Source organism: Palaemon carinicauda, chromosome 22, assembly GCF_036898095.1.
Source record: "Palaemon carinicauda isolate YSFRI2023 chromosome 22, ASM3689809v2, whole genome shotgun sequence".
NCBI lineage: Eukaryota > Metazoa > Arthropoda > Malacostraca > Decapoda > Palaemonidae > Palaemon > Palaemon carinicauda.
In genome coordinates, this window is record NC_090746.1 from 86,970,538 (window position 1) to 86,997,646 (window position 27,109).

At 49.1% G+C, this 27,109-nt stretch overlaps 1 protein-coding gene across 1 annotated transcript in view; it reads right to left on the reverse strand.

Moving 5' to 3' along the window:
* The window catches only part of Dus2 (Dihydrouridine synthase 2), a 162,205-nt gene that overhangs the window by 79,732 nt on the left and 55,364 nt on the right, over positions 1-27,109 (reverse strand). Inside the window, exon 3 of the mRNA XM_068345823.1 lies at positions 108-246. Within this exon, the coding sequence (XP_068201924.1) occupies positions 108-246 (139 nt within the window). The remainder of the gene's footprint in view (positions 1-107; positions 247-27,109) is intronic.

Consider the following 27,109-nt stretch of genomic DNA (forward strand, 5'->3'; position numbering starts at 1 on the left):
ATTTTGTATATTAAATGGTAGTAACTGTTTGCATGACCTGAAATTGATATTTATTTAATATTTGCAAGAACTATCAAAGATTTAAAACCATCTCCTTAATAACTTACACCATTTTGCCAACTTTCAGAGCTCGCTGAGGATCACAGGTACCCATTTGAAAGATTACTTTTTCTTTCTCTTTAGCGCATGTTCTGAAGAAGACTGACCCATCAGATTTGTCCACAAAATCTACAGTCCCTAAAATCTCTGAAATATACAGTGCATTTGATAAAATTAGTTACTTTAGCAAACACCTCTTTACTTTTACTTACTCTTAATACAAACTAAGTAAGTATAGAGTAACAGCTATAATATCCTATGCCATAGATACCTTTAGGCTCTCCAAAAGTTAAAGACCTATGTGGTTAAGCACTATGTGGGAGTTGGGGATTGGCTGGGATGATGTACAGTACATTGGAGAGCAAGCTTGGAGTCTTTTTTAGGGGATCGGGTAGAAGTTCTTTACATCACAAAACCAATTGTTAGTTTAGTTAAAAGCATTAATTTGGATTATCTTGTTTCACACGACAATCATAAAATGATATTTTGATTATAAAATAAATTTTTGAATATACTTACCCGGTGAATATATAGCTGCAACTCTGTTGCTCGGCAGACAAACTCTACGGAAAAACTCGCCAGCGATCGCTACACAGGTTGCGGGTGTGCCCAACAGCGCCATCTGTCAACCAGATACCCAGCTCTTATGTAAACAAAGACTCAATTTTCTCCTCGTCCCACTGCGTCTCTATTGGGGAGGAAGGGAGGGTCATTTAATTTATATATTCACCAGGTAAGTACATTCAAAAATTTATTTTATAATCAAAATATCATTTTTAAATATTTAACTTAGCCGGTGAATATATAGCTGATTCACACCCAGGATGGTGGGTAGAGACCAGTAATATAAGTTTACATTTTATGAGCTAAGAGTTTTTTATTTCATTTTAGAAGTTATCAAAATAACAAAAACAAAATAAATAGGTACCTGGTAAGGAAGTCGACTTGAACAATTACTCTGCCTTTTAAGTACGTCTTCCTTACGGAGCCTCGCGATCCTCTTAGGATGCTGATCGACCCCTAGGAGCTGAAGTATCAAGGGTTGCAACCCATACAACAGGACCTCATCAAACCCCTAATCTAGGCGCTCTCAAGAAATGACTTTGACCACCCGCCAAATCAACCAGGATGCGAAAGGCTTCTTAGCCTTCCGGACAACCCAAAAAACAACATTAAAAACATTTCAAGAGAAAGATTAAAAGGGTATGGAATTAGGGAATTGTAGTGGTTGAGCCCTCACCCACTACTGCACTCGCTGCTACGAATGGTCCCAGTGTGTAGCAGTCCTCGTAAAGAGACTGGACATCCTTTAGATAAAAAGACGCGAACACTGACTTGCTTCTCCAATAGGTTGCGTCCATTATACTTCGCAGAGATCTATTTTGCTTAAAGGCCACGGAAGTTGCAACAGCTCTAACTTCGTGTGTCCTCACCTTAAGCAAAGCTTGGTCTTCCTCACTCAGATGTGAATGAGCTTCTCGTATTAACAGTCTGATAAAGTAGGATAAAGCATTCTTTGACATAGGCAAAGATGGTTTCTTAACTGAACACCATAAAGCTTCGGATTGGCCTCGTAAAGGTTTAGTGCGCTTTAAATAGAACTTAAGAGCTCTCACAGGGCATAAGACTCTTTCTAGTTCATTGCCTACAATCTCCGATAAGCTGGGAATATCGAACGATTTAGGCCAAGGTCGAGAAGGCAGCTCATTTTTGGCTAGAAAACCAAGTTGTAGCGAACATGTGGCTTTTTCTGACGAAAATCCGATGTTCTTGCTGAAGGCATGAATCTCACTGACTCTTTTAGCTGAGGCTAAGCATACCAGGAAAAGTGTCTTTAAAGTGAGATCTTTCAGGGAGGCTGATTGTAGCGGCTCAAACATGTCTGACATGAGGAATCTTAGTACCACGTCTAAATTCCAACCAGGTGTAACCAAACGACGCTCCTTAGTGGTCTCAAAAGACTTAAGGAGGTCTTGAAGATCTTTATTGTTGGAAAGATCTAAGCCTCTATGCCGGAAGACCGATGCCAACATGCTTCTGTAGCCCTTGATAGTGGGAGCTGAAAGGGATCGTCCTTTTCTCGGGTATAAGAGAAAGTCAGCTATCTGAGCTACAGAGGTACTGGTTGAGGATACAGAGACTGACTTGCACCAGTCTCGGAAGACTTCCCACTTCGATTGGTAGACTCTAAGGGTGGATGCTCTCCTTGCTCTAGCAATCGCACTGACTGCCTCCTTCGAAAAGCCTCTAGCTCTCGAGAGTCTTTCGATAGTCTGAAGGCAGTCAGACGAAGAGCGAGGAGGCTTTGGTGTACCTTCTTGACGTGTGGCTGACGTAGAAGGTCCACCCTTAGAGGAAGACTTCTGGGAACGTCTACTAGCCATCGAAGTACCTCGGTGAACCATTCTCTCGCGGGCCAGAGGGGAGCAACTAGCGTCAACCTTGTCCCTTCGTGAGAGGCGAACTTCTGCAGTACCTTGTTGACACTCTTGAACGGTGGGAATGCGTAGAGATCTAGATGTGACCAATCTAGGAGAAAGGCATCTATATGTATTTCTGCTGGGTCCGGGACTGGTGAGCAATAGATTGGAAGCCTCTTGGTCAGCGAGGTTGCAAAGAGATCTATGGTTGGTTGGCCCCAAGTGGCCCAAAGTCTCTTGCATACATCCTTGTGGAGGGTCCATTCTGTTGGAATAACTTGCCCTTTCCGACTGAGACAATCTGCCATGACATTCAAGTTGCCTTGGATGAACCTCGTTACTAGTGAGATGTCTTGACCTTTTGACCAGATGAGCAGGTCCCTTGCGATCTCGTACAACGTCAGTGAGTGGGTCCCTCCTTGCTTGGAGATGTACGCCAAGGCAGTGGTGTTGTCTGAGTTCACTTCCACCACTTTGCCACGAAGGAGAGACCTGAAGCTTTTCAAGGCCAGATGTACTGCCAACAGCTCCTTGCAGTTGATATGCATGTTCCTCTGACTCGAGTTCCACAGTCCTGAGCATTCCCGACCGTCTAATGTCGCGCCCCAGCCCACGTCCGATGCGTCCGAGAAGAGAACGTGGTTGGGAGTCTGAACAGCCAGGGGAAGACCCTCTCTTAAGTTGATATTGTCCTTCCACCAAGTCAGACAAGACTTCATCTTTTCGGAAATCGGGATCGAGACCGCTTCTAGCGTCTTGTCCTTTTTCCAGTGAAAAGCTAGATGGTATCGAAGCGGACGGAGGTGTAGTCTTCCTAAGGACACAAATTATTCCAGGGATGATAGCGTCCCTACCAGACTCATCCACAGCCTGACTGAGCAGCGTTCCTTCTTCAGCATGTTCTGGATGAATAACAGGGCTTGACTTATTCTGGGGGCCGACGGAAAAGCCCGAAAAGCTAGACTGTGAATCTCCATCCCTAAATACACAATAGCTTGGGATGGGACCAGTTGCGACTTTTCCAAATTGACTAGGAGTCCCAATTCCTTGGTCAGATCTAGAGTCCACTTTAGATCCTTCAGACAGCGACGACTGGAAGAGGCTCTGAGAAGCCAGTCGTCCAAATAAAGGGAGGCTCGGATGTCCGATAAATGGAGGAATTTGGCAACATTCCTCATCAGCCTCGTAAACACGAGAGGAGCTGTGCTTAGGCCAAAGCACAGGGCCCGAAACTGGTAGACCACCTTTTCGAAAACGAATCTCAGAAAAGGTTGGGAGTCTGGGTGGATGGGGACGTGGAAGTATGCGTCCCTTAGGTCTAAAGAGACCATCCAGTCTTCCCTTCTGACCGCTGCTAAGACTGACTTTGTGGTCTCCATGGAGAACTTCGTCTTTGTGACAAAGACATTCAGAGCACTGACGTCTAGCATCGGTCTCCACCCTCCTGTCTTCTTTGAAACCAAGAAGAGGCGGTTGTAGAATCCCGGAGATTGAAGGTCCGAGACTTTGACCACCGCTCCCTTCTCTAGCAAAAGAGACACTTCCCGTTTCAAGGCTCGTCTCTTTTCTTCCTCTCTGTACCTGGGAGAGAGATCGATGGGAGACGTTGCTATAGGGGGTTTTCGTACAAAAGGGATCTTGTACCCCTCTCTGAGCAACTTCACAGATTGTGCATCTGCGCCTCTCTTCTCCCAGGCCTGCCAGAAGTTCTTGAGTCTGGCTCCTACTGCTGTCTGAAGTTGCGGGCAGTCAGACTCTGCCCTTAAAGGACTTGGATCCTTTCTTCTTCCCTCGCTTCCCTTCGGCACGAGCACCTCCTCTGCTGGAGGCTCTGCCACGAAAGGGCGGAATAAAGCGAGACGCTGGAGTGTCCATCCTTGGTCTAGCTGACAAGGTAGGCAAAGGGGGAGCTTTGCGAGCTGAGGACGCAACAAGATCGTGAGTGTCCTTCTGCACTAACGAAGCGGCTATTTCCTTTATCAGGACTTCTGGAAATAGGCACTTGGAAAGAGGAGCAAAGAGAAGCTCAGATCTCTGGCACGGTGTAACTCCAGCAGAAAGGAATGAGCAGAGAGATTCTCGCTTTTTCAGGACTCCGGACACAAATGATGCAGCAAGCTCATTAGACCCATCACGGACGGCCTTGTCCATGCAGGACATAATGAGCAAAGAAGTCTCTTTATCTGTCGAAGAGATCTTCCTGCTTAGGGCTCCTAGGCACCAGTCTAAGAAGTTAAAAACTTCAAAAGCCCTAAAGATTCCTTTCAAAAGGTGGTCCAGGTCCGATGATAACCAACAAATCTTTGAGCGTCTCATGGCAAGGCGGCGGGGAGAGTCTACAAGACTTGAGAAGTCGCCCTGGGCAGAGGCAGGAACTCCCAAGCCGAGAACTTCTCCCGTGGCATACCAGACGCTCGATCTAGAAGAGAGTCTAGCAGGGGGAAAAGCAAAAAGCAAATGCTGTCTTCCCTAAACTCTTCTTGGACTGTAACCAGTCTCCTATCACCCGCAAAGCTCTCTTGGACGAGCGTGCGAGGACGAGTCTAGTAAAGGCAGGTGCGGTAGAAGGCATGCCTAAAACAAACTCTGAAGGCGGAGAACGAGGAGCCACAGAAACAAACTGGTCAGGAAACAGCTCTTTGAAAATAGCCAAAACTTTTCTAAAGTCCAAAGAGGGTTGAGTAGACTTAGGCTCGTCCAATTCTGATTGTTGTTCATCTTGATGTGCAGCAACATCATCATCAGAAAGTTCCTCATCCGACAACTGATGAGGAAACGGCAACGGAGTGGGTAACGGCTGGTTCGCTGAGTCCGGTCGCACTGGTGCATGCGTGACTGAGCCGGACGCAACGTCATGGAACTGCTGCACAGTCTGTGAGCTGTCAACAACCATGGTAGCGCGAGGACGCACAGCGTCTACCCGAGACTGTCTAGACTGACTGGGTTGCGCAGTGGAAACCACACTGGGTTACGGAGGTTGACGCATCGCGTCAAAACAAAGCAACTCTGATGGTTGTTGAACATCCAGAACGTCAAAGCCAACCTCCATGCGTCGCTTAACGTCAACATGCGGCTGGCAGCCCACACTGGAACGCATCGGTGGAGGAACTCCCTCAACTGGTGTACGTGAGAAGGTTACCTCAGCGTCCACAGGACGCACAACCGATCGCTTGGTGGGTTGTAGGCTAGGTACTGCACTCGCTGCTGGTACGGCAGCAACCTTCTCCGCATGAAAGTCCTGCATCAGAGACGTAAGCTTAGACTGCATGTCTTGCAGTAAAGACCACTTAGGGTCTACGGGAGCAGGTGCGGCGACAGACGGTGTTAGTGTCTGAAGCGGTACCGCTTTGCCTCTCTTAGGCGGTGAGCAGTCATCGGATGACGGCAACGAGTCCGAACTGACCCAGTGGCTACAACCGGGCCGTTGGACTTGTCCTGAAGGGACCGATTTACGTTTTAACGGTCGTGAGACCTTGGTCCAAAGTTTCTTGCGAGAAACACCTTCAGACGACGAGGAATAAATGGGCTCTCTCGTCTTAGGTAGGTAGGGGCGATCTTGGGGAGATACGCCCGATACCACGGAGGGAACGTCTGTTCGCTGATTAAAGCCTCTCGAACCCATGCGTCGTACGACATTGCTTCTCCCCTGGACTTGGGAGCTTGCAAGAGGTCCCGGACTAGGAGGACGACAGGCACGAACAGACGAACCCTCAAGCGCAACACTGTCCACAACACTATCACTTGGCACTTTAGCACTTCCCACTGCACTTTGGCACTTAAGCTCCTTAACATCCGCCATGAGCTGATTGCGGTCACTTGCAAGGGACTCAACTCTCTCACCCAGAGCCTGGATGGCACGCATCATGTCAGCCATCGATGGTTCCTGAGTGCTAGGAGGGGGGTTAGGAACAACCACTACAGGGGAAGGAATAGGTTGTGGGGCATGAGGAGAGGATACATCAATAGATCGAGAAGAACTTCTCCTAACTCTATCTCTCTCTAGCCTACGTGTGTACTTTTGAAATTCGATAAAATCGAATTCCGAAAGGCCAACGCACTCCTCACACCGATCTTCCAATTGACAGGTTTTACCCCGACAATTGGAACAAACAGTGTGAGGGTCGATAGAAGCCTTCGGAAGACGCCTAGAACAGTCCCTAGCATTGCATTTCCTAAATTTGGGAACTTGTGAAGGGTCAGCCATTTTGAATTGGTCAAGGGAAAATTCCAAAAAAACGATCTAAGTCATCAACAAAGAATCCGATACAAAAAAGAGTTCAAGGATTTGTTTGAAGAAAAACCCTGCACAGCGAAAGCTCAAAACCAGAATATAGTACTTCACCAATTAGATGTGAAAAACTCCAGTTTAGCAACAGCGAGTAAAGTACGTCTTGTCGACACGTCGACAGAGAGAAAATCGAGTCTTTGTTTACATAAGAGCTGGGTATCTGGTCGACAGATGGCGCTGTTGGGCACACCCGCAACCTGTGTAGCGATCGCTGGCGAGTTTTTCCGTAGAGTTTGTCTGTCGAGCAACAGAGTTGCAGCTATATATTCACCGGCTAAGTTAAATATTTAAAAATACATTTTGCTAAAGCACAAGGGTTATCAATCCAAAGTATGGGAGAAAGGATGAGAAAGTAAATGTGAAGAACATTAAATAAATGCAGGTTCTCATATCAATTATAACTCCTATAAAGATTTTACTATCTAAGATAAATATTTTTAAAAAGTGGTTAACTCAGATCAAGAAGTTAGAATTTAGTATCACAAATCAGTTTTCATCTACTTTTAAATAGAAAATGTCCAAGATATTAAATTGAAAAATCCCTGATTTCAAAACTAATTGGTATTTTTTCCTCACTATACAAGCCTTTAATAGGTGTATGACTTCAGTAAAGCTGGAACAGATGTTTAAACTATTCAATATGTAAAAAAAAAAAAATTGCTAGCGGGTGGAGGGTAGACCCCATCCAATCGCCAGGAAGAGCAGCCCTCACTTTTACTATAACCTAGGATTTGCAGCGTGATTAAGGCAGGCAGTGCAACTTAAAAGACTCAGGTTGATATAATTAGGAAAAATACAAATGACATCTAAAATCTGTGATTTATTTCTTCACAAATACAGACCATTGTTCTTTAATAGGAGACCAATCCTTAGGAGGGCAGAAGTCCCTATAACCAAACTAGTCAGTTTGCTATCCCAGGAAATGTCGATGCACTTCGGTCCTGTAGGGGGAACGAAAGTGATGACTCCAGTTACCTCCTAACTACTGAAGCATGAAGATGTCACAGGTTTTAGGCTAGATTCACTGAGATTCACAGAAGAACCTATATCCCTAAGGATGGGATGTCTCAATGTATGGTCATTTATGATAAACGGGCTTGCATACATTCCATCTACCCTTCCCTCATCTGGGAGGATGGAGGAGATACTTCATTACAAACATAGCCAAAAAGAAAATATATTTGATAACTGCATCTAGTAAAGTGGTTCAATAAATGACAGCACGACCGCTGAACCCCAAGAGATGGGAAGAAACAAGAAGAAAAAGGCCAGAAAATTTTATGCAATCTATTGAGAAGCTATCACATTCCTGAGAGTCCAGGTATCCAAGGAACTGTGGGCAGGGATGGTTGTCTAGCATTTCTAGAATCCTTCCTTCAAAACTTGCGCCACTGACAGATTCTTCCTGAGGCTGATACCCCTGACTTTGTGAGCTCATAGCTTGGGAGGTCCATCTGAAGTTTCTCAGGGTGCAGGATAGATGCAGCTGATGGTTTCGAGAAAATAAAACAGTGGTTTTCCATCTTTTTTTAATCTGTGGCTTATGTCTAGCATCCCTATATCCTCATGGCTCACTGCCCTTCAGAATAGTGTAAGGATAATATAATTATTGTCATGCATTTTCATTAGTATTACATTTTCATTAGTATTACATTTTCATTTATGGAATTCTTTTTCATAAAACTTTATTGGTTACGCATTCTCATCATAAAAGAAAGCACTGGCCTGCCTTTACAGTAAATAAATCATGTGCATGGTAATTCAAATTCAAATTAAAATTTTTCACATATGAAATTAAGGGCTGGCCTGCATCTACAGTTAATATTTCTGTGCAATGTAATAAAAACTCAAAATAAACTTTATCACTTAGGAGAGAAATTAAGTAATGACCTGCATTTACAGTGAATAAACTTTGAGTATTGTAATCAAAACTCAAATTAAGCACTGGTCTACATATACCGTAAACAATTTTTTTGCAATGTAATGAAAACTCACATTCATTTTTTATAACCATAATAATAATACAAGCAATAGTATTCTGTTGAGTCATGTAAAATAATACATCAGTTTGGTAGCTAATGTGGTGGTTGTGCTTGCTCCTCAACTACAAGTGTATCAATTTGTAGGATAGTTGTAGATAATTCCCTTTTCATATCATGTCCCACCTCTGAACAATTTCTTGCTTTTGTTTTTATTCATAATAAGGTAGAAAAGCCTGATTCACAAGTAAGTTTAAGTAAAAGGTAGAAGGGTTTTTAGCCCAAACTTCCCAACTGTAGGATATGATATATTTGCTTGGGAGCAGAATTCCTGTATACAGCAATACCTCTTGACATGAAAGACACTGCTTTCAAAATTTTCACGCTGCAAAACGAGATGCGAAGAATTCTACAACTCGCATCGGGAAAAATGTTTTGCGCAACGAAACGAGGTACGATACAAGAACCAGATCATAAACTCACGACCCTCCTCCCGCACTCCCATTGGTTATCTCCCTACTCAGATGCTAGTTACCACCATAGGATCCTGCTTTCCTATTGGTCTGCATCTACTGTACGTATCCCATCATGCATCTACGCATTGGCGTTTCTCTTTCTTTTCAGTTCGGCAATGGTATCAAATGCATTGACTTAGTGTTTGTGATTTCACTTTCATGACTATTGTAGTGTATCGTGTTGCGATATCATGTTACTTTATTAGCCATGGGTCCCAAGAAAGTTGCTGATGTGCAGGGAAAGAAGAGGATGATGCTTTCTATGGAGACGAAGATGAAAATAATCAAGAAATACGAGGTTGGCATGTGGTTAAGTGTTATCGCGAAGGAATATGGCCAAAATCCACCTAGGATAGTAACAATCCTGAAGCAGGAGGAAGCCATCAAAGCAGCAACACCTTCTAAGGGTGTGAATGTTTTCTCCAGCAAGAGAAGCCACGTCCACGATGAGATGGAGGGACTGCTGCTTGTCTGGATTAAGGACATGGAAATCGCTGGAGACACTCTCACCAAAACAATAATCTGCCAGAATGCCAGCGCCATTTTTGGTGATCTCGTGAGTGCTCAGGCCGAAGAAAATGCAGGAGAAGGGACATCAAAGCAGGCACCCCCAGAGTTTAAGGCTTCTCGGCGGTGGTTTGAAAAATTTAAGAGACTATCTGGCGTTCATTCGGTGGTGTCATGGGGAAGCTGAAAGCTCGGACACGAAAGCAGCCGAAGCCTTTGTTAAAACTTTCGACAAGTTAACTGTCCAGGAAGGCTACAGTCAACAGCAAGACCTCAACTGCGACAAAACTGGGCTCTTTTGGAAAAAATGCATCATTGAACGTTCATCGAGGCAGAAGAAAAGAAGCTACCCGGGCATAAGCCTATGAAAGACAGGTTTACCCTTGCACTCTGCGCAATTGCCAGTGGGGATTGTAAGGTGAAACCCCTGTTGGTGTATCACTCCGACACTCCTCGAGCCTTCAAGGTCCACAAAGTGATGAAGGAGAAGCTTCTGGTGTTGTGGAGGGCTAATGCCAAAGCCTGGGTAACAAGAACCTTGTTCATTGACTGGGTATACCTTTGTTTTGGCCCCACTGTGAAAAAATATTTAGAGAAGTATCTCCCTATGAAATGGCTACTGGTTTAGAACAATGTCCCTGCTCACCCTTCTGGCTTTAGGGATTTTATCCTAGTGGATTTTTTGTTTATCAAGGTTCTCTATCTTCCGCCTAACACCACCCCCCTCCTCCAGCCCATGGACCAGCAAGTGATTTCCAACTTTAAGAAGATCTACACGAGATATCTCTTTACGAGATGTTTCGAAATCACCAAAAGCACAAACCTCACTCTTCAGGAATTTTAGATGGAGAAATTCAATGTTGTATTATGCATCAAAATCATCAATACAGCTTGGCAGAAAGTTTCAAGGCACACCTTGAACTCTGTGGGGAAGAAGCTGTGGACTGATGCCATCTATGCACGAGACTTTGAGGGCTTCCACATAGGCAAAGCTGAAGCCCTTTGGAAGGGCAAACATCCTTAAGAGAGGCTCACGAACGAGACCTCAACAGTCTGTTATGAACCAGGGTTCGTTGACGAGCAGGCAAGCGGCAGGAGATTAGCGAAATGACGATCAGCAAGTTAACGATTGCTATCGGCGCGCTGATGATCAGCGATCGGCGAGACTGGAGAAAGATGAGCTGCAATAGGTCGGAACAGCTGCTTGGCGAACAGCCGAACGATGATCTTGAGACGGGATGTGCCCTTTGGAAGGGCAAACATTCCAGGGAAAGGCTCGCGAACAAATCCTCAACGGTGTGTCACGAACCGGGTTTTGTTGACAACGGGCGAGTATGAAGAACCAGGTGAAAGTTTGGAACCAGTAGAATCAGGACGAGAAGAATCCTCCGAAGAGGAGAGCTGTAATGAAGAGGCTGAAGAGCCGCAGAGGCGCCTTTTCGCCCACGGCAAAGGAGTACCTCTACAGCTGAGAAGGGTAGGGTCAAAGACCACAGTGAAAAACCAATGAAGGGACAGGAGGATCAGCAAGCTGATTAGCAGCAGCAAGCCTCCGAAGAGGAGTCTCTATGAGTGTCCTCTCTCACGAATGAGAGAGGTGAACACTCGCAGGAGAGACTTGCCTCAGACTTTGCGTCGATATGATAAGATAAAGATGATGAAGCGAAGTTCTCCCTCGGAAGCGAGGACAACCCAACACCGGGGGATGATAAACTCTCCCTCGGAAGGGAAAGTAGTCCAACCCCTGGAGGCAGACCTCCAAGTAACGCTCTTTGCTTCCCATCAACAAGCCTTGTTCAAGTTGAAGATCTGCATCGAGCACTGCAGGAGAAAACGTAACCAGAACTAGTTCCTCGAAGACGGTGTGTTAATCAGGAGCTGCCACAGGCGAAGGCACTAACGGCACTGCTCTTCTACATCGGCTATCTTAGTCGAATGAAGAAGAACGGCAACGCTAACTGAGGAAAAATAAAACAAATTATGTAATAAAAACTCCCTCGGGAGGAGCACCAAGTCCGCGGACGGGATAGGTGTCCACCGAGAGAACAGACACAAAATAAGGACTGCGCAAACCCTTCCCCGGCCGACATCGATGGGAGAAGGAGAGCGGCAGCATAAGAAATGTAACAAAACAAGAATTACAATTAATTAAATAAGCTAAGAATGCTGTATTCACTATTCGGGAGAACCACTCGATCCTCCGGCAGGAAGGGGGTTCCCCATGGGGATGAAAATGTTATTTTAATTAGTAAAATAAATTTTTGAATATACTTACCCGATGATCATGTAGCTGTCAACTCCGTTGCCCGACAGAAATCTACGGACGGGATACGCCAGCGATCGCTATACAAGAGGGGGGTGTACTCACCAGCGCCATCTGTGGTCAGGTACTCCAGTACTTCTTGTCAACACCACCTCAATTTTTCCCTCGGTCCACTGGTTCTCTATGGGGAGGAAGGGTGGGTCAATTAAATCATGATCATCGGGTAAGTATATTCAAAAATTTATTTTACTAATGAAAATAACATTTTTCAATATTAATCTTACCCGATGATCATGTAGCTGATTCACACCCAGGGAGGTGGGTGAAAACCAGTATACATGTTAATCAAGAAGCTAAGTATCCCGTATTTCATTTTTATCAGTTATTCAAAATAACAAATAAAACGATAAGTACCTGGTAAGGAAGTCGACTTGAACCATTACTCTGCCTTTAATAAGTACGTCTTCCTTACTGAGCGCAGCGGTCCTCTTAGGAGGCTGAACGACTCTTAGGTGCTGAAGTATAAAGGGCTGCAACCCATACTAAAGGACCTCATCACAACCTCTAACCTAGGCGCTTCTCAAGAAAAAATTGACCACCCGCCAAATCAACTAGGATGCGGAAGGCTTCTTAGCCTACCGTACAACCCAAAACAACAATAAAAGCACTCAAGAGAAAGGTTAAAAAGGTTATGGGATTATGGGAATGTAGTGGCTGAGCCCTCACCTACTACTGCACTCGCTGCTACGAATGGTCCCAGGGTGTAGCAGTTCTCGTAAAGAGACTGGACATCTTTGAGATAGAATGATGCAAACACTGACTTGCTCCTCCAATAGGTTGCATCCATAACACTCTGCAGAGAACGGTTCTGTTTGAAGGCCACTGAAGTAGCCACAGCTCTCACTTCATGTGTCCTTACCTTCAGCAAAGCAAGGTCTTCTTCCTTCATATGAGAATGAGCTTCTCTAATCAGAAGCCTTATGTAGTAAGAAACTGCGTTCTTAGACATAGGCAGTGAAGGTTTCTTAATAGCACACCATAAGGCCTCCGATTGTCCTCGCAAGGGTTTTGACCTTTTAAGATAGTACTTAAGAGCTCTGACAGGGCAAAGTACTCTCTCCCGTTCGTTACCCATCATGTTGGAAAGGCTAGGTATTTCGAACGATTTAGGCCAAGGACGTGAAGGAAGCTCGTTTTTAGCCAAAAAACCGAGCTGTAAGGAACATGTAGCCGTTTCAGATGTGAAACCTATGTTCCTGCTGAAGGCGTGAATCTCACTTACTCTTTTGGCTGTTGCAAGGCAGACGAGGAAAAGAGTTTTTAGAGTGAGGTCCTTGAAAGAGGCTGACTGGAGAGGTTCAAATCTTGATGACATAAGGAACCTTAGGACTACGTCTAGATTCCAGCCTGGAGTGGACAACCGACGTTCTTTAGAGGTCTCAAAAGACCTAAGGATGTCCTGCAGATCTTTGTTGGTGGAAAGATCCAAGCCTCTGTGGCGGAAAACCGCTGCCAACATACTTCTGTACCCCTTGATCGTAGGAGCTGATAGAGATCTAACATTCCTAAGATGCAACAGGAAGTCAGCAACTTGGGTTACAGTGGTACTGGTAGAGGAAACTGCATTGGCTCTGCACCAGCTTCGGAAGACTTCCCACTTAGATTGATAGACTCTGCGAGTGGATATCCTCCTTGCTCTGGCAATCGCTCTGGCTGCCTCCTTCGAAAAGCCTCTAGCTCTTGAGAGTCTTTCGATAGTCTGAAGGCAGTCAGACGAAGAGCGTGGAGGCTTGGGTGTACCTTCTTTACGTGAGGTTGACGCAGAAGGTCCACTCTTAGAGGGAGAGTCCTGGGAACGTCGACCAGCCATTGCAGTACCTCTGTGAACCATTCTCTTGCAGGCCAAAGGGGAGCAACCAACGTCAGCCGTGTCCCTTCGTGAGAGACGAACTTCTGAAGAACCCTGTTGATGATCTTGAACGGCGGGAATGCATACAGGTCGAGGTGGGACCAGTCCAGCAGAAAGGCATCCACGTGAACTGCTGCCGGGTCTGGAATCGGGGAACAGTACAATGGGAGCCTCTTGGTCATCGAGGTAGCGAACAGATCTATAGTTGGCTGACCCCACAGGGTCCAAAGTCTGTTGCACACGTTCTTGTGAAGGGTCTACTCTGTGGGGATGACTTGACCCTTCCGGCTGAGGCGATCTGCCGTAACATTCATATCGCCCTGAATGAACCTCGTTACCAGCGTGAGCTTTCGACTTTTTGACCAAATGAGGAGGTCCCTTGCGATCTCGAACAGCTTCCTCGAATGAGTCCCTCCCTGCTTGGAGATGTACGCCAAGGCTGTGGTGTTGTCGGAGTTCACCTCCACCACCTTGTTTAGCAGGAGGGACTTGAAGTTCATTAAGGCCAGATGAACTGCCAACAACTCCTTGCAATTGATGTGAAGCGTTTCCTGTTCCTTGTTCCATATCCCCGAGCATTCCTGTCCGTCCAATGTCGCGCCCCAGCCCGAGTCTGATGCGTCCGAGTAGAGATGAAGGTCGGGGGTCTGAACAGCTAACGAGAGACCCTCCATGAGAAGAATGCTGTTCTTCCACCACGTTAGAGTAGCCCTCATCTCTTTGGAAACAGGAATAGACCGTCTCGAGCGTCATATCCTTGTTCCAGTGAGCTGCCAGATGGTACTGAAGGGGGCGGAGGTGGAGTCTCCCTAACTCGATGAACAGGGCTAGCGATGAAAGAGTCCCTGTTAGACTCATCCACTGCCTCACCGAGCATCGGTTCCTCCTCAGCATGCTCAGGATGCACTCCAGGGCTTGGTTGATTCTTGGGGCCGACGGAAAAGCCCGAAAAGCTCGACTCTGAATCTCCATCCCCAGGTAAACGATGGTTTGGGAAGGAACGAGCTGGGACTTCTCTAAATTGACCAAGAGGCCCAGTTCCTTGGTCAAATCCAAAGTCCATCTGAGACTCTCCAGACAGCGACGACTTGTGGGAGCTCTTAAAAGCCAGTCGTCTAAATAAAGGGAGGCTCTGATGTCTGCCAAGTGAAGGAATTTCGCAATATTCCTCATCAGTCGCGTAAACACAAGAGGTGCCGTGGTCAGGCCAAAGCACAGGGCTTGGAACTGGTACACAACCTCTCCAAAGACGAATCTCAGAAAAGGTTGGGAGTCTGGATGGATGGGAACGTGAAAGTAGGCGTCTTTCAGATCTAACGAGACCATCCAGTCCTCCTGCCTGACCGCTGCTAGGACCGACTTCGTCGTCTCCATTGTGAACGTCTGCTTGGTGACATAAGCATTGAGCGCACTGACGTCCAGCACCGGTCTCCAACCTCCTGTCTTCTTGGCCACCAGGAAGAGACGGTTGTAAAAGCCCGGGGATTGATGGTCCCGGACTATCACCACTGCCTCCTTCTGTAACAGGAGCGACACCTCTTGATGTAACGCTAGCCTCTTGTCCTTCTCCTTGTAGTTGGGAGAGAGGTTGATGGGAGATGTGGTCAGAGGGGGATTGCGGCAGAACGGAATTCTGTAACCCTCCCTTAGCCACTTGACAGACTGAGCGTCTGCACCTCTGCTCTCCCAGGCTTGCCAGAAGGTCTTGAGTCTGGCTCCTACAGCTGTCTGGAGAGGAAGGAAGTCAAAGCTTGCTTTTCGTGGACTTGGCACCTTTCTTGGACTTGCCCCGGTGACTGTCTGCACGGGTACTTCCTCTACTGGGGGCTCTGCCACGAAAGGGCGGAATGAATCTGGTAGCAGGTGTATCAGCCACAGGGGTGCGGTAAGATCTCGGCACGGAAGGTAAGGTTTTAGCCTTACGTGCTGAAGAGGCCATGAGGTCATGCGTATCTTTCTGGATAAGAGCCGCAGCCATCTCCTTGATTAACTCCTCCGGAAACAGGAACTTGGAGAGAGGAGCAAACAGCAACTGTGACCTCTGGCAAGGGGTGATACCAGTCGATAAGTAGGAGCATAGATGTTCCCTTTTCTTGAGGACTCCTGAGACAAAAATAGACGCAAGTTCGCCAGAACCATCGCGAATTGCTTTGTCCATACTGGACATGATCAGCATGGCCGAGTCTTTGTCAGAAGGGGCAGTCTTCCTGCTTAAGGCCCCCAGGCACCAATCGAGGAAGTTAAAAATTTCGAAGGCGCGAAAGACTCCCTTCATCAAGTGGTCCAGATCAGAAAAAGTCCAGCAGACCTTCGAGCGTCTCATAGCCGACCTGCGGGGAGAGTCAACCAAACTTGAGAAGTCGGCCTGGGCAGAGGCAGGAACCCCCAAGCCAGGTTCCTCTCCCGTGGCATACCAGACGCCCGACTTAGAAGCCAGCTTAGGAGGAGGAAACACAAAAGAGGTCCTTCCCAGTTGCTGCTTGGACTGCAACCAATCCCCTAAAACCCTCAAAGCTCTCCTTGATGATCTGGCGAGGACAAGCTTGGTGTAGGCAGACGTAATAGGCTGCATGCCTAGAGAAAACTCGGATGGAGGAGAACGAGGGGTTGCAGATACGAAGTGTTCAGGGTATAACTCTCTGAACAGAGCCAGGACCTTACGAAAGTCTAAGGAAGGTGGCGAAGACTTGTGTCCCTCCACATCAGAAGTAGGATCATCCAGGTGAGCAGCTTCATCCTCAGAAACCTCATCGCCTGAGAGTTGAGTAGCGAGAGGTAACGGTAGAGCGGCATGCTGAATGGCTGAATCCTGCAGAACGGGTGCATGCGCACTTGCGGATCCATCATCATGCCTCTGCTGAAGAGACTGAGGGCTGGCAATGACAAAGTCATGAGGCTGGGGTGAGGGAGGTTCTGCGGTGGTCTGAGGAGCAAGCGTGGTCAGAAGCGAATGCTGTAAGGCATGAGGCTCATGCTGCATGGTATGCGGCTCATGCTGTATGGGAAGAGGCTCATGCTGCGAAGAATGCGGCTGCTGAATGGTAAGAGGCTCGTGCTGCATGCGTTGAGGAGGCTGCCTCATAGCATGAGGCTCCTGCCTCAAGGGTTGCGCCTGCCTCAAGGGTTGAGGAGGTTGCTGCGCAGAGTGAGGCTCCTGCCTCAAGGGTTGAGGAGGTTGCCGCATAGCATGAGGCTGCTGCCTCATGGGTAGAGGAGGTTGCCGCATAGCATGAGGCTCCTGCCTCATGGGTAGAGGAGGTTGCCGCATAGCATGAGGCTCCTGCCTCAAGGGTTGAGGAGGTTGCCGCATAGCAAGAGGCTCCTGCCTCAAGGGTAGAGGAGGTTGCTGCATAGCGCTGGAACCTGGCAACTCCCAATGCGGCAGCTCACGCATGGAAGCAGGAGGAGCCTCAAGAACATACGTCTGGCAGGGAGGACTGCGCAGAGGGGGAGGAGCGCTCGCAGGAGGAGGTGTACTAACCTTCTCTGCCTGATACTCCTGCATTAAAGCCGCAAGCTGAGACTGCATAGTCTGCAGCATAGACAACTTGGGGTCCACAGAAGTTGGAGCAGAGGCCTATTGAGGCACCGCTTTACCTCTCTTAGGAGGTGTGCAGTCATCAGATGACTGCGGCGAGTCCGAACTGGCCCAGTGGCTACACCTGGGCCGTCGTGAGACCTGGGTCCACCGTTTCCTCCTGGAAACTTCTTCCGCAGACGAGGAATTTAAGGGCTCAATCGTCTGGGAGTGGAAGTGATGATCTCTATCAGATACGCCCGCAACCACTGAGGATACAACTGTGCGCCGATCAAGGCCTGCCGAACCCTTTTGCCCTTCGACGTTGCTTCTCCCCTGGGCTTGGGAGCTTGCAAGAGGTCCCGGACTGGGAGGACGACTGGCACGCACAGAAGTATCCTCATGCGCAACACTGACACTGACACTAGGCACAGCACTGGCACTAACACTTCCCACTGCACTTTTCACTTTAAGTTCCTTGACATCTGCCAAGAGAAGATTGTGGTCACTAACTAAAGACTCCACCTTATCACCAAGAGCCTGAATGGCACGCAACATATCCGTCATATCAGGCTGAGCACTCGTAGCAGGTTCGGGGGTCACCACCACAGGGGAAGGAAAAGGTTGAGGGTCATGGGGGGAGGAATAAACCAAAGAGCGAGAAGAACTCCTCCTAACTCTCTCCCTCTCTAACCTAGTCGTATACTTGAGGAATTCATTAAAATCGAATTCCGAAAGCCCAGCACATTCCCCACATCGATCTTCCAACTGACAGGATTTTCCCCTACAGTCGGAACAAACGGTGTGAGGATCAACAGAGGCCTTCGGAAGACGCCTATTACAAGTCCTAACACTACATCGCCTAATTTTAGGAGCTTGAGAGTGGTCGGACATCTTGAATTTAGAGAACAGTCAAGGGGGAATTCCAAAGTAAAGCAAAGATCGTTAACCAATAAATCAATTTAATTCCAAAAGCTATCTAAGCTAAGGGAAAAGCTTCCTGTACAGCGAAGGCTAAATTTTAGAGCAAATACTTCACCAAAACCGTGAATAAAGACTCCAAAATCAACAGCGTATCCATGTAGGTCTTGCCGGCGGCACGACAGAGGAAAAATTGAGGTGGTGTTGACAAGAAGTACTGGAGTACCTGACCACAGATGGCGCTGGTGAGTACACCCCCCTCTTGTATAGCGATCGCTGGCGTATCCCGTCCGTAGATTTCTGTCGGGCAACGGAGTTGACAGCTACATGATCATCGGGTAAGATTAATATTGAAAACTGAAAAATCAAATTACAAACGATTATCTAACTTAATTCATGAAGAAACCATTTGGAAGTGCAGCTACCCTCAGACGGGAAAGGTGCTCCCCCCGCAGAGTATACTGCCGGCACCCATGAAAAGTGAGCAGCGATGACCTTGAGAAAGAGCAAGACCAATGTCAAGCTCTGAGAACACCGCACTCCCTACCCCCAGCAGATTCCACATAGAGGGGAAGGCAACGACAACAGCTGAATGGAGGAGTATCCAAACGATGACGATTCTCTGCGGCGGCCGAGTCACAAGAAAGGCTATGCGTCAACGGGGTGGCGGATGTCCAAGGGGGAAAGGTCTGGAGGGAAAGTCCTCCGCCCTTGAAAACCTACCGTACTGCGCTATCACACAAACAACAACATACACTGTAAAGAAAAGCTACAACATATATATAAAAAGATTAACAATATTTCCATATACTGTACTGTACTGTACTGTATACAGAAGAAAAAAATACACAAGTTAAAAAGATTACAGTAATACAGTACCAGTCCAAAATAGGCGAGATGGAAAAGCGGCAACAACCGCTCATCCTCTGAGCCAAAAGTAAAGTAAATAGCATAGGTTTGAATTCCAAGTTACGGAACAAATTTCTGTTTTTTGCTTCATTCCTATTCCAACAATGGACAGTGCTTAAATCATAAATGTGAGTTGTCAAATACCTCCAATACTGTTTGTTATGCTCCAAAACTCTTCAAACATGACAAATTCGTAGATAATTTGTACTTTTCCTAACCATAAAAACCTTAGCTATTTAATTAGGGTATTACTTTCGGCGTAGCTGAAACGACGAGCCATTAGATTTTCAACGAGGGTTTACTACCCCCTCGCTAGTTAGCGAGGGGGTAGGGGAGGGGTAGCTAGCTACCCCTCCACCCCCTCACACACCGGTGAGTAGCTCACTTTGCTTAGAGGTAGGACTTCCCGGGGGACAGGGCTGGCGGGCAAGTTTGATTAAATAGCTAAGGTTTGTATGGTTAGGAAAAATACAAATTATCTACGAATTTGTCATTTGTTCCGTAGCCGAAATACAAACCACGCTATTTAATTAGGGTGACTTAACCCTTAGGTAGGGTGGTAAGTCCCAGCCGTACTGGCTTTAGCTTTTGCCCGGGGACTCAGTATCTGAGTGTGTAGAACTCAAGATAAGGGGTCCCTGCACCTCGCAAGTGCCTTGCTCTGCAAAGGCCGCGGCCTACATAAGCTTGTGTGTGAAGGAGTGAAGTGTGACTCGTCCTATGAAGTTGACCTGGAGTCCTTTAGATGGAAATCTAGGTTAGGACGATCTCAATACCACCTCGTAAGGGTATGGGGACGTGACAGTATTAACTTAATACTAGGAACACAAGGAAACATGGTTTACCTGCAGTGGTTTGAGGTCAGCTGTGCAGAGAACCCAGGATGCTGCTTTCCCCAAGAGAGGGGAGAATGAAGAAAAGAATAAGGGCCAGGCATACCTTTTCATTCATGCAGACTAAAACCGGGTAACAATGCCCTCAACCTTCTGCTACGTGTCCATTAAGGAGCCTGAGGTTTAAACCAGCTTTTGTGCAGCCACCACAGGGCCGATAGAGAACATATCGAGCCTCCTGTGGGTCACGGCTTGCAGGTAGTGGGCTGTGAAGGTCATTTGAGGCTTCCAAACCCCTGCTTGTAGAACCTGCGTCACAGAGTAATTTCTCTTGAATGCCAGGGACGTAGCGATGCCCCTGACATCATGTGCCCTAGGGCGACGTGATGGAGGAGGGTCAGGATTCAGGGAATGGTGGATATCCCTGCGAATCCAAGCTGAGATTGTATTCTTAGTGACCCTCCTCTTCGTCCTTCCTGTGCTCACGAACAATGCTTGCACCCGAGGACGAATTGCAGCTGTTCTCTTAAGGTAGAGCCTCAGACTCCTTACTGGGCACAGTAGGAGATGGTCTGGGTCATCTGTTACAGAACGGAGACTCGAAATCCGGAAGGAGTCAAACCGGGGGTCCGGAACTCCTGGATTCTGAGTCTTAGCTACAAACTCAGGGACGAATCTGAACGTTACCTCCCCCCATCCCCTTGAATGGGCGATGTCATACGAGAGACCATGAAGTTCGCTGACTCACTTGGTCGAGGCTAGAGCAAGCAGGAGCACCGTCTTCCAAGTCAGGTGGCGATCAGAAACCTGGCATAATGGTTCGAAAGGAGGTCTCTTAGGAGACCTGAGGACTCGAACCATGTTCCATGGAGGAGGTCTCACTTCCGATTAGGGGCAGGTAAGTTCATAACTTCGTATGAGTAGAGAAAGTTCCAGCGAAGAAGAAATGTCCATTCCTTTGAGCCTGAAGGCAAGACTTAAGGCTGAGCGATAGCCTTTCACTGCCGAGACTGAAAGGTGCATTTCTTCCGGCAAATACACTAGAAACTTCGCTATTGCTGGAATAGTGGCATCGAGTGGAGAGATACCCCTTCCACGACACCAACCACAGAAGACTCTCCACTTTGCCTGGTAGACCCCTGCGGATGACTTTCGCAGGTGTCAAGACATCCTTTCCGCAACTTGTTGCGAAAAGCCTCTCTCTGTGAGGAGACACTGGATAGTCACCAGGCGTGAAGTCGTAGCGATGCTACGGCTTTGCGGAAGATGTTGGCATGTGGTTGTCTGAGTAGCTCGTATCGAGGAGGAAGTTCTCTCGGGAGTTCCGTCAGGAGCTGCAGAATGTCCGGGAACCACTCTGCGTGATGCCATAGCGGAGCTACTAAGGTCATTGAAAGATTGACCGATATTCTGGTCTTGTTGAGTACCCTTCTCATCAGACAGAACGGGGGAAAGGCGTAGACATCGATGTTGTCCCACCGATGTTTAAAGGCATCTTGCCAGAGTGCCTTGGGGTCCGGGACTGGGGAGCAGTACAGCGGGAGCTTGAAATTCAGGGCTGTCGCGAACAGATCCACCGTCGGGGAACCCCACAAAGTCAGGACTTTGTTGGCTACTAGACGATCCAAAGAGCACTCGGTACTCACTATTTGAGATGCTCTGCTCAGACTGTCGGCGAGCACATTCCTCTTCCCTGGAATGAAGCGAGCTGATAGTGGAATCGAGTGGACTTCGGTCCATCTCAGTATCTCTACTGCAAGATGGGATGGCTGCTGTGAAAAGGTACCTCCCTGCTTGTTGATGTAAGTCACTACCGTGGTGTTGTCGCTCATCACCATCACGGAGTGACCCACCAGGTACTGTTGGAACTGCTGAAGGGCCAGATACACGGCCTTCATTTCTACCAGGTTTAAGTGGAGGCACTTTTCTAATTCTGACCATAGGCCTGAGGTCCTGTGGTTCAGAACGTGGGCTCCCCACCCTTTTTTTGAGGCGTCTGAAAACAGCATCAAATCCGGGGGGAGGACGAGAAGATCCACTCCCTTTCGTAGGTTTTCCTATGTCAACCACCACTGAAGATCTGTCCGTTCCGCAGGACCCATTGGGACAAAGATGTCCGGGGAATCATGTCCTTGATTCCACCGGGACTTGAGTCCCCATTGCAGGGATCTCATCCTGAGGCGACCATTTGGAACTAGACGGGCCAGAGAAGAAAGGTGACCGAGGAGACGTAACCACGATTGGGCTGGGAGTTTTTCTCGTCTGAGGAAAGGAACTGCGACCCTCCTCAGCCTTGCTATCCTGTCGTCTGATGGGAAGGCTCTGTGGAGATTGGTGTCCAAGATCAAGCCTAGATATACCAGTCGTTGAGTTGGAAGCAGAGAAGACTTCTCGAGATTTACCATGATACCTAGATCTTGGCAAAGTCCCAAAAGCTTGTCTCAGTGTCGAAGAAGGGTCGATTCCGAGTCTGCCAGGATCAACCAGTCGTCCAGATAGCGGAGGAGACGGATGCCGATCCTGTGTGCCCACGAAGAAATCAGTGTGAACACCCTGGTGAATACCTGAGGTGCTGTGGAGAGACCGAAACACAGCACCTTGAACTGGTAGATCTTGTTGTCTAGGCTGAATCTTAAGTACTTCCTTGAAGACGGATGGACTGGGATCTGGAAGTACGCGTCCTTCAGGTCCAGTGTACACTTGAAGTCTTGTGGTCTCACCGCAAGTCTGACCGTGTCCGCCGTCTCCATGCTGAACGGGGTTTGTTTGACAAACCTGTTCAGGGCTGAGAGGTCGATGACTGGTCTCCAGCCTCCAGACACCTTCTTTACAAAAAAGGATCGACTGAAGAAGCCTGGGGAACCGTCGACGACCTCCTGGAGAGCGCCCTTCTTTAACATGGTCTGGACTTCTGCCCGTAGAGCTTGGCCCCTTGCCGATCCCATGGCAAAGGAGCTCAACGACACTGGATCCACTGTCAGGGGAGGCAAAGATGTTATGAACGGGACGCGATATACCTGACCGATTATGGAAATCGTCCAGGAATCGGCCCCGAGTTGCTGCCACCTGTCTGCGCAACTTTGAAGGCATCCCCCCACTGGTGGACATGCAGGGGACTGCCAATCCTAGCGTTTGCGGCCTTGGCCGCTCCCTCTAGGATTCTTTCCTCCCCTGGAGGACTTTGCCTGTCAAAGGGCTTTGACACCGTTGCCTTCGCTGCCACAGCCGGTTTCGTTGTCTTGGACGGGCGAGGTTGTTGAGGTGCCGGAGGTTTATAGGGCTTAGATGTAAGAGCCCTATGAAGGAGGGAGTCGTGGTTGGACTTCCTCCACCTCTCGGCTGCCTGTTCCAAGTCTTTAGGCTCGAACAGGTTCTTCCCTAGAAGGGAAGAATGTCTGAGCCTGCTGACCACGACGGCTGGGACCTTCGCATGGAACCTCTCTGCCACCGCATCACGACGTTTCAGGATTGAGTTGGCCCACAAGTTCGAGACTTGATGGGCCAGAAACTCAATGGTGCGGGTGCCCGATAGGAGGAAGGTCTCCAGGGCCTTCCTGGTGCTCTCCTTAGACAAATCTTCAGATCGCAACAGGATGCCAAGAAATCCCAGCCAGATGTCAAGCCACGAAGTAGCCTGCATGGCACACTTCGCAACCTTCTCCTGGCTTATGATCTCAGTCGCCAAGAAAGTCACTTGCCGGCTGGAGAGTCTCTCAAGAGGGACTCCCTTGATAAGCTCTTCCACAGAGTGGTGCAGGGGAAGAGCTAAACAAGCCTCCTCCAAGATCTCGAAGTACTTCCTCTGTTGGACGCGAGGAGGCGGGAGGAGTTTGTTGCCAGCCGTTTGGAGGAGGCGAGCTCGGAGAGCTGGCCCTCGACCTTATCCCTGGCACTCTTCACCCGTTGGGACCAGGGCAAAGCTGCACTGGCCTTAGCGGGTTTCTGAGTGCCAAAGACTCGGTCCAGGACTGTGTCCTTGCCCTCGCGAGGAGGAATCTCAGGATCGGGAATCCTGTTGAGATGCCTCATCAGGGTCAGGACTTGCCAGAAGGCATGCTCTGACTCTTGTGGCTCCCCTCCAGGGGAACTGGCAGCGAAGTCTCCCGTCCCCAAAGGCTCTTCTTGGGGGGGACACGTGGACGTTCTCCACGGTTCTAGTAGGTTCTGGACGGATCCTTGAGGATGACTTGGGGACAGTCTTGGAAAGCTTGGGTTCCCTCCTGGGAGGAATACAGGACTCCAACAACGACATCTGAGGGCTCTTCTCTGCTCCCACCTGGGACGATTCTCCAGTCCGAGGTGGGGTTTCTCCCATTGGTGCGATGGGAGAACGCCTCACCTCGTCAGACTCCCCTGAGGACGGAAAATGCTCGTCCACGGGAGAGAGAAAACGTCGGGGGGGGGGGGGGGGGAGCCTTCCTCAGGGATGTCCGAGGGGCCAGCTTGACCCTCGGAGAAGTTACCACGGTTTCTACTCCTCTCTTTCTCTTCAGTGGGGTCGGAGCCGCCATAGTTTTCAGACCCATCTCAGCTAAGGCAGGTTAGACAGCCTGCAAGACAGCTCTGATGAGGGATCCAAACCATGGCTGCTTACTGACAGCAGCGCTGTCAGAGACTCCGTCTGAAGGGAAGGGGATCGGGCGATCCTTTGGAGTAGACACAACTGCTGGACCTGCCTGGAAGGAAAGGGAAGAAGAGGAAGGTTGGTTCCTGGACCCATCTGGCGGTTTCCCTCCCTCCTGCGAGCGCACTGGTCTGCGCATACGGGGGGGGGAGACGTGAGGATGACCTGGCTGCTCGCGTGGTGGCTCGCGCGGTAGCTCGTGTTGTGCCTCCCGATCGCGCTGGGGATCGAACTGGCGTTCGCGCGATAGTACCTTACTAGGATCGCGCTCGGGCAATCGGTCGCGCGCGCGGATGATGGCGAGGGCGCGCAGGCGAGCGATGGGGCGCAGACGAGCGATGGCGCGCAGGCGAACGATGGCGCGATGGGCGTGTAGGTGAGCGACTGCGCACAGGTGAGGGTGCGCGCGGGCGCGTAGGAGATCTCCGAGATGGAGAGAGGGCGCGCTGGCGAGCGGTGGCGCGCAGGCGAAGAAGCGCGCGGGCGCTCAGGAGATCGATGGCACACAGATGCGCGATCTGAAGAAGCAGGAAGCGCAGGCGGGGTTGCAGGCACTTGCACGCGCGATGGAGATTGTTCGCAAGCGCGCGGGCAAGCAGGATCTCGGCGGGCAAGCAGGATCTCGGCGAGCTCTAGGCGAGCGGCCACGCGCAGGCGTATTCCCCCTAGTGCATGGGCGTGCAGGGGGCGCACAGCAGGATCTGGTGTCATCGCACGATGGCGCGTAGGCGATGGCTGACCAGCTGGCGAGGTCCTATGGCGCGTAGGCGAACGCTGAAGAGAAGGAGAAACTCGGTTCTTCCTTCTTGCGCCCAGATCCGGAGATCGTGGGCGCGCAGGCGAACGATGGCGTGCAGGTGAAAAGCGCTGGCGAGCAAGAGATCGTGGGAGCGCAGGCGAACGATGGCGTGCAGGCAAACGCTGGCGCGCAGGTGAAGAGCGCTGGCGAGCAGGAGATCGTGGGCGCGCGGGGCGCACATCAGGATGAAGGCGCGCTGTTGTACGCTGGCGAGGGGAAGACCGCTGGCGAACAGGAGAGCACTGGCGAGCAGGAGAGCGCTGGCGCGCAGGTGAGCGCTGGCGAGCAGGAGAGCGCTGGAGAGCAGGAGAGCGATGGCCAGTAGTCTCAGCTGCAGAAGGTCTCTGGGGCGTTGTCTCCGAGGATGAAGTTCTGAGTAGAGAGGGCTTCACCGCAGGTGAGCGCTTGCGCACAATAGCGCATGAGCGCGCAGGAGAACGTTGAAGCGCAGGGGATACCTGGCGCTTAAGGGACTTGCTCACATTGTGAGAAAGCCCCTTTTGCCCCGAATGGACCGGTGCCCGTTGGAAAACGGGAGCCAGGAACGGAGACAGCAGGTCCGAAGGTCTGGCAGGCGAAGGAGAACGATCGGCAGAGAGGTCCAAGGATGCAACTGCAACGGTCGGTGCACAGCGAGGAGGATCCTCTGCGGGGGACTGCGACGGAGAAGAGCCAAAGAGGCGCCACCTAACTCCCTTGTGAGGAGAAGGAAGGCCTCTACGGCGAAGAGGAGGGCGAGCCTTCCGTCGGATACGTCCTCTGGGGGCGGCAGGCAGATCATCATCAGTCCTCCGAAGAGGAGTCTCTGTCAGTGAACTTCCCAGAGGGGGAGAATCACCTGCAGGAGAGACCGTGGGACTTAGCTCCTCCCTCGAAGGATGTTCGGAGGGAGATACTAAGCCTTCAGCTGCATCGGGAACCAAGGCAGGGGTTTGACCTAACTCGTCGGAGGCCCCTGCCACAACAACGTCGACAATAGACAGAGGGTCAACCTCTGCTACCACCGGCGACTGTTTGACAGCAGCCCCCAACTGGATTACTAAGTCAAACAGGGCTTCCCTGGAGGGCGAGCCCCTAAGCCCCAAGGAAGCCCAAAGCTGCAACAAATCATCATTAGCAACAGTGTTACAGTGAGCCCTCGCTACTTTGCGGTTCGACCATCGCGGATTCACCACTTCGCGGATTTTTTTCATAACGCATGTACAGTATATACAAAAATCGCGGATTTTCCGAAAATTTCGAAAATACCGCGATGTGACCGATGGTGCGAGATTGGAGAAAGTAAGGAAAATTGAATCATGATTGATTTTCAATATAAATGAAACTTTGAGGAGCAACAAAGATATCATTTGTTAGAGAGATAGAGAGAGGTAAGGAATGGGAGGTAGTGAAAAGTAGCCCACAGAGAGAGAGAGAGAGAGAGAGAGAGAGAGAGAGAGAGAGAGAGAGAGAGAGAGAGAGTGTGTGTGTGTTGTTTTAAATGTAACAAACAAAAAAATTTTATAGGTTATAACACATTGGTGCTT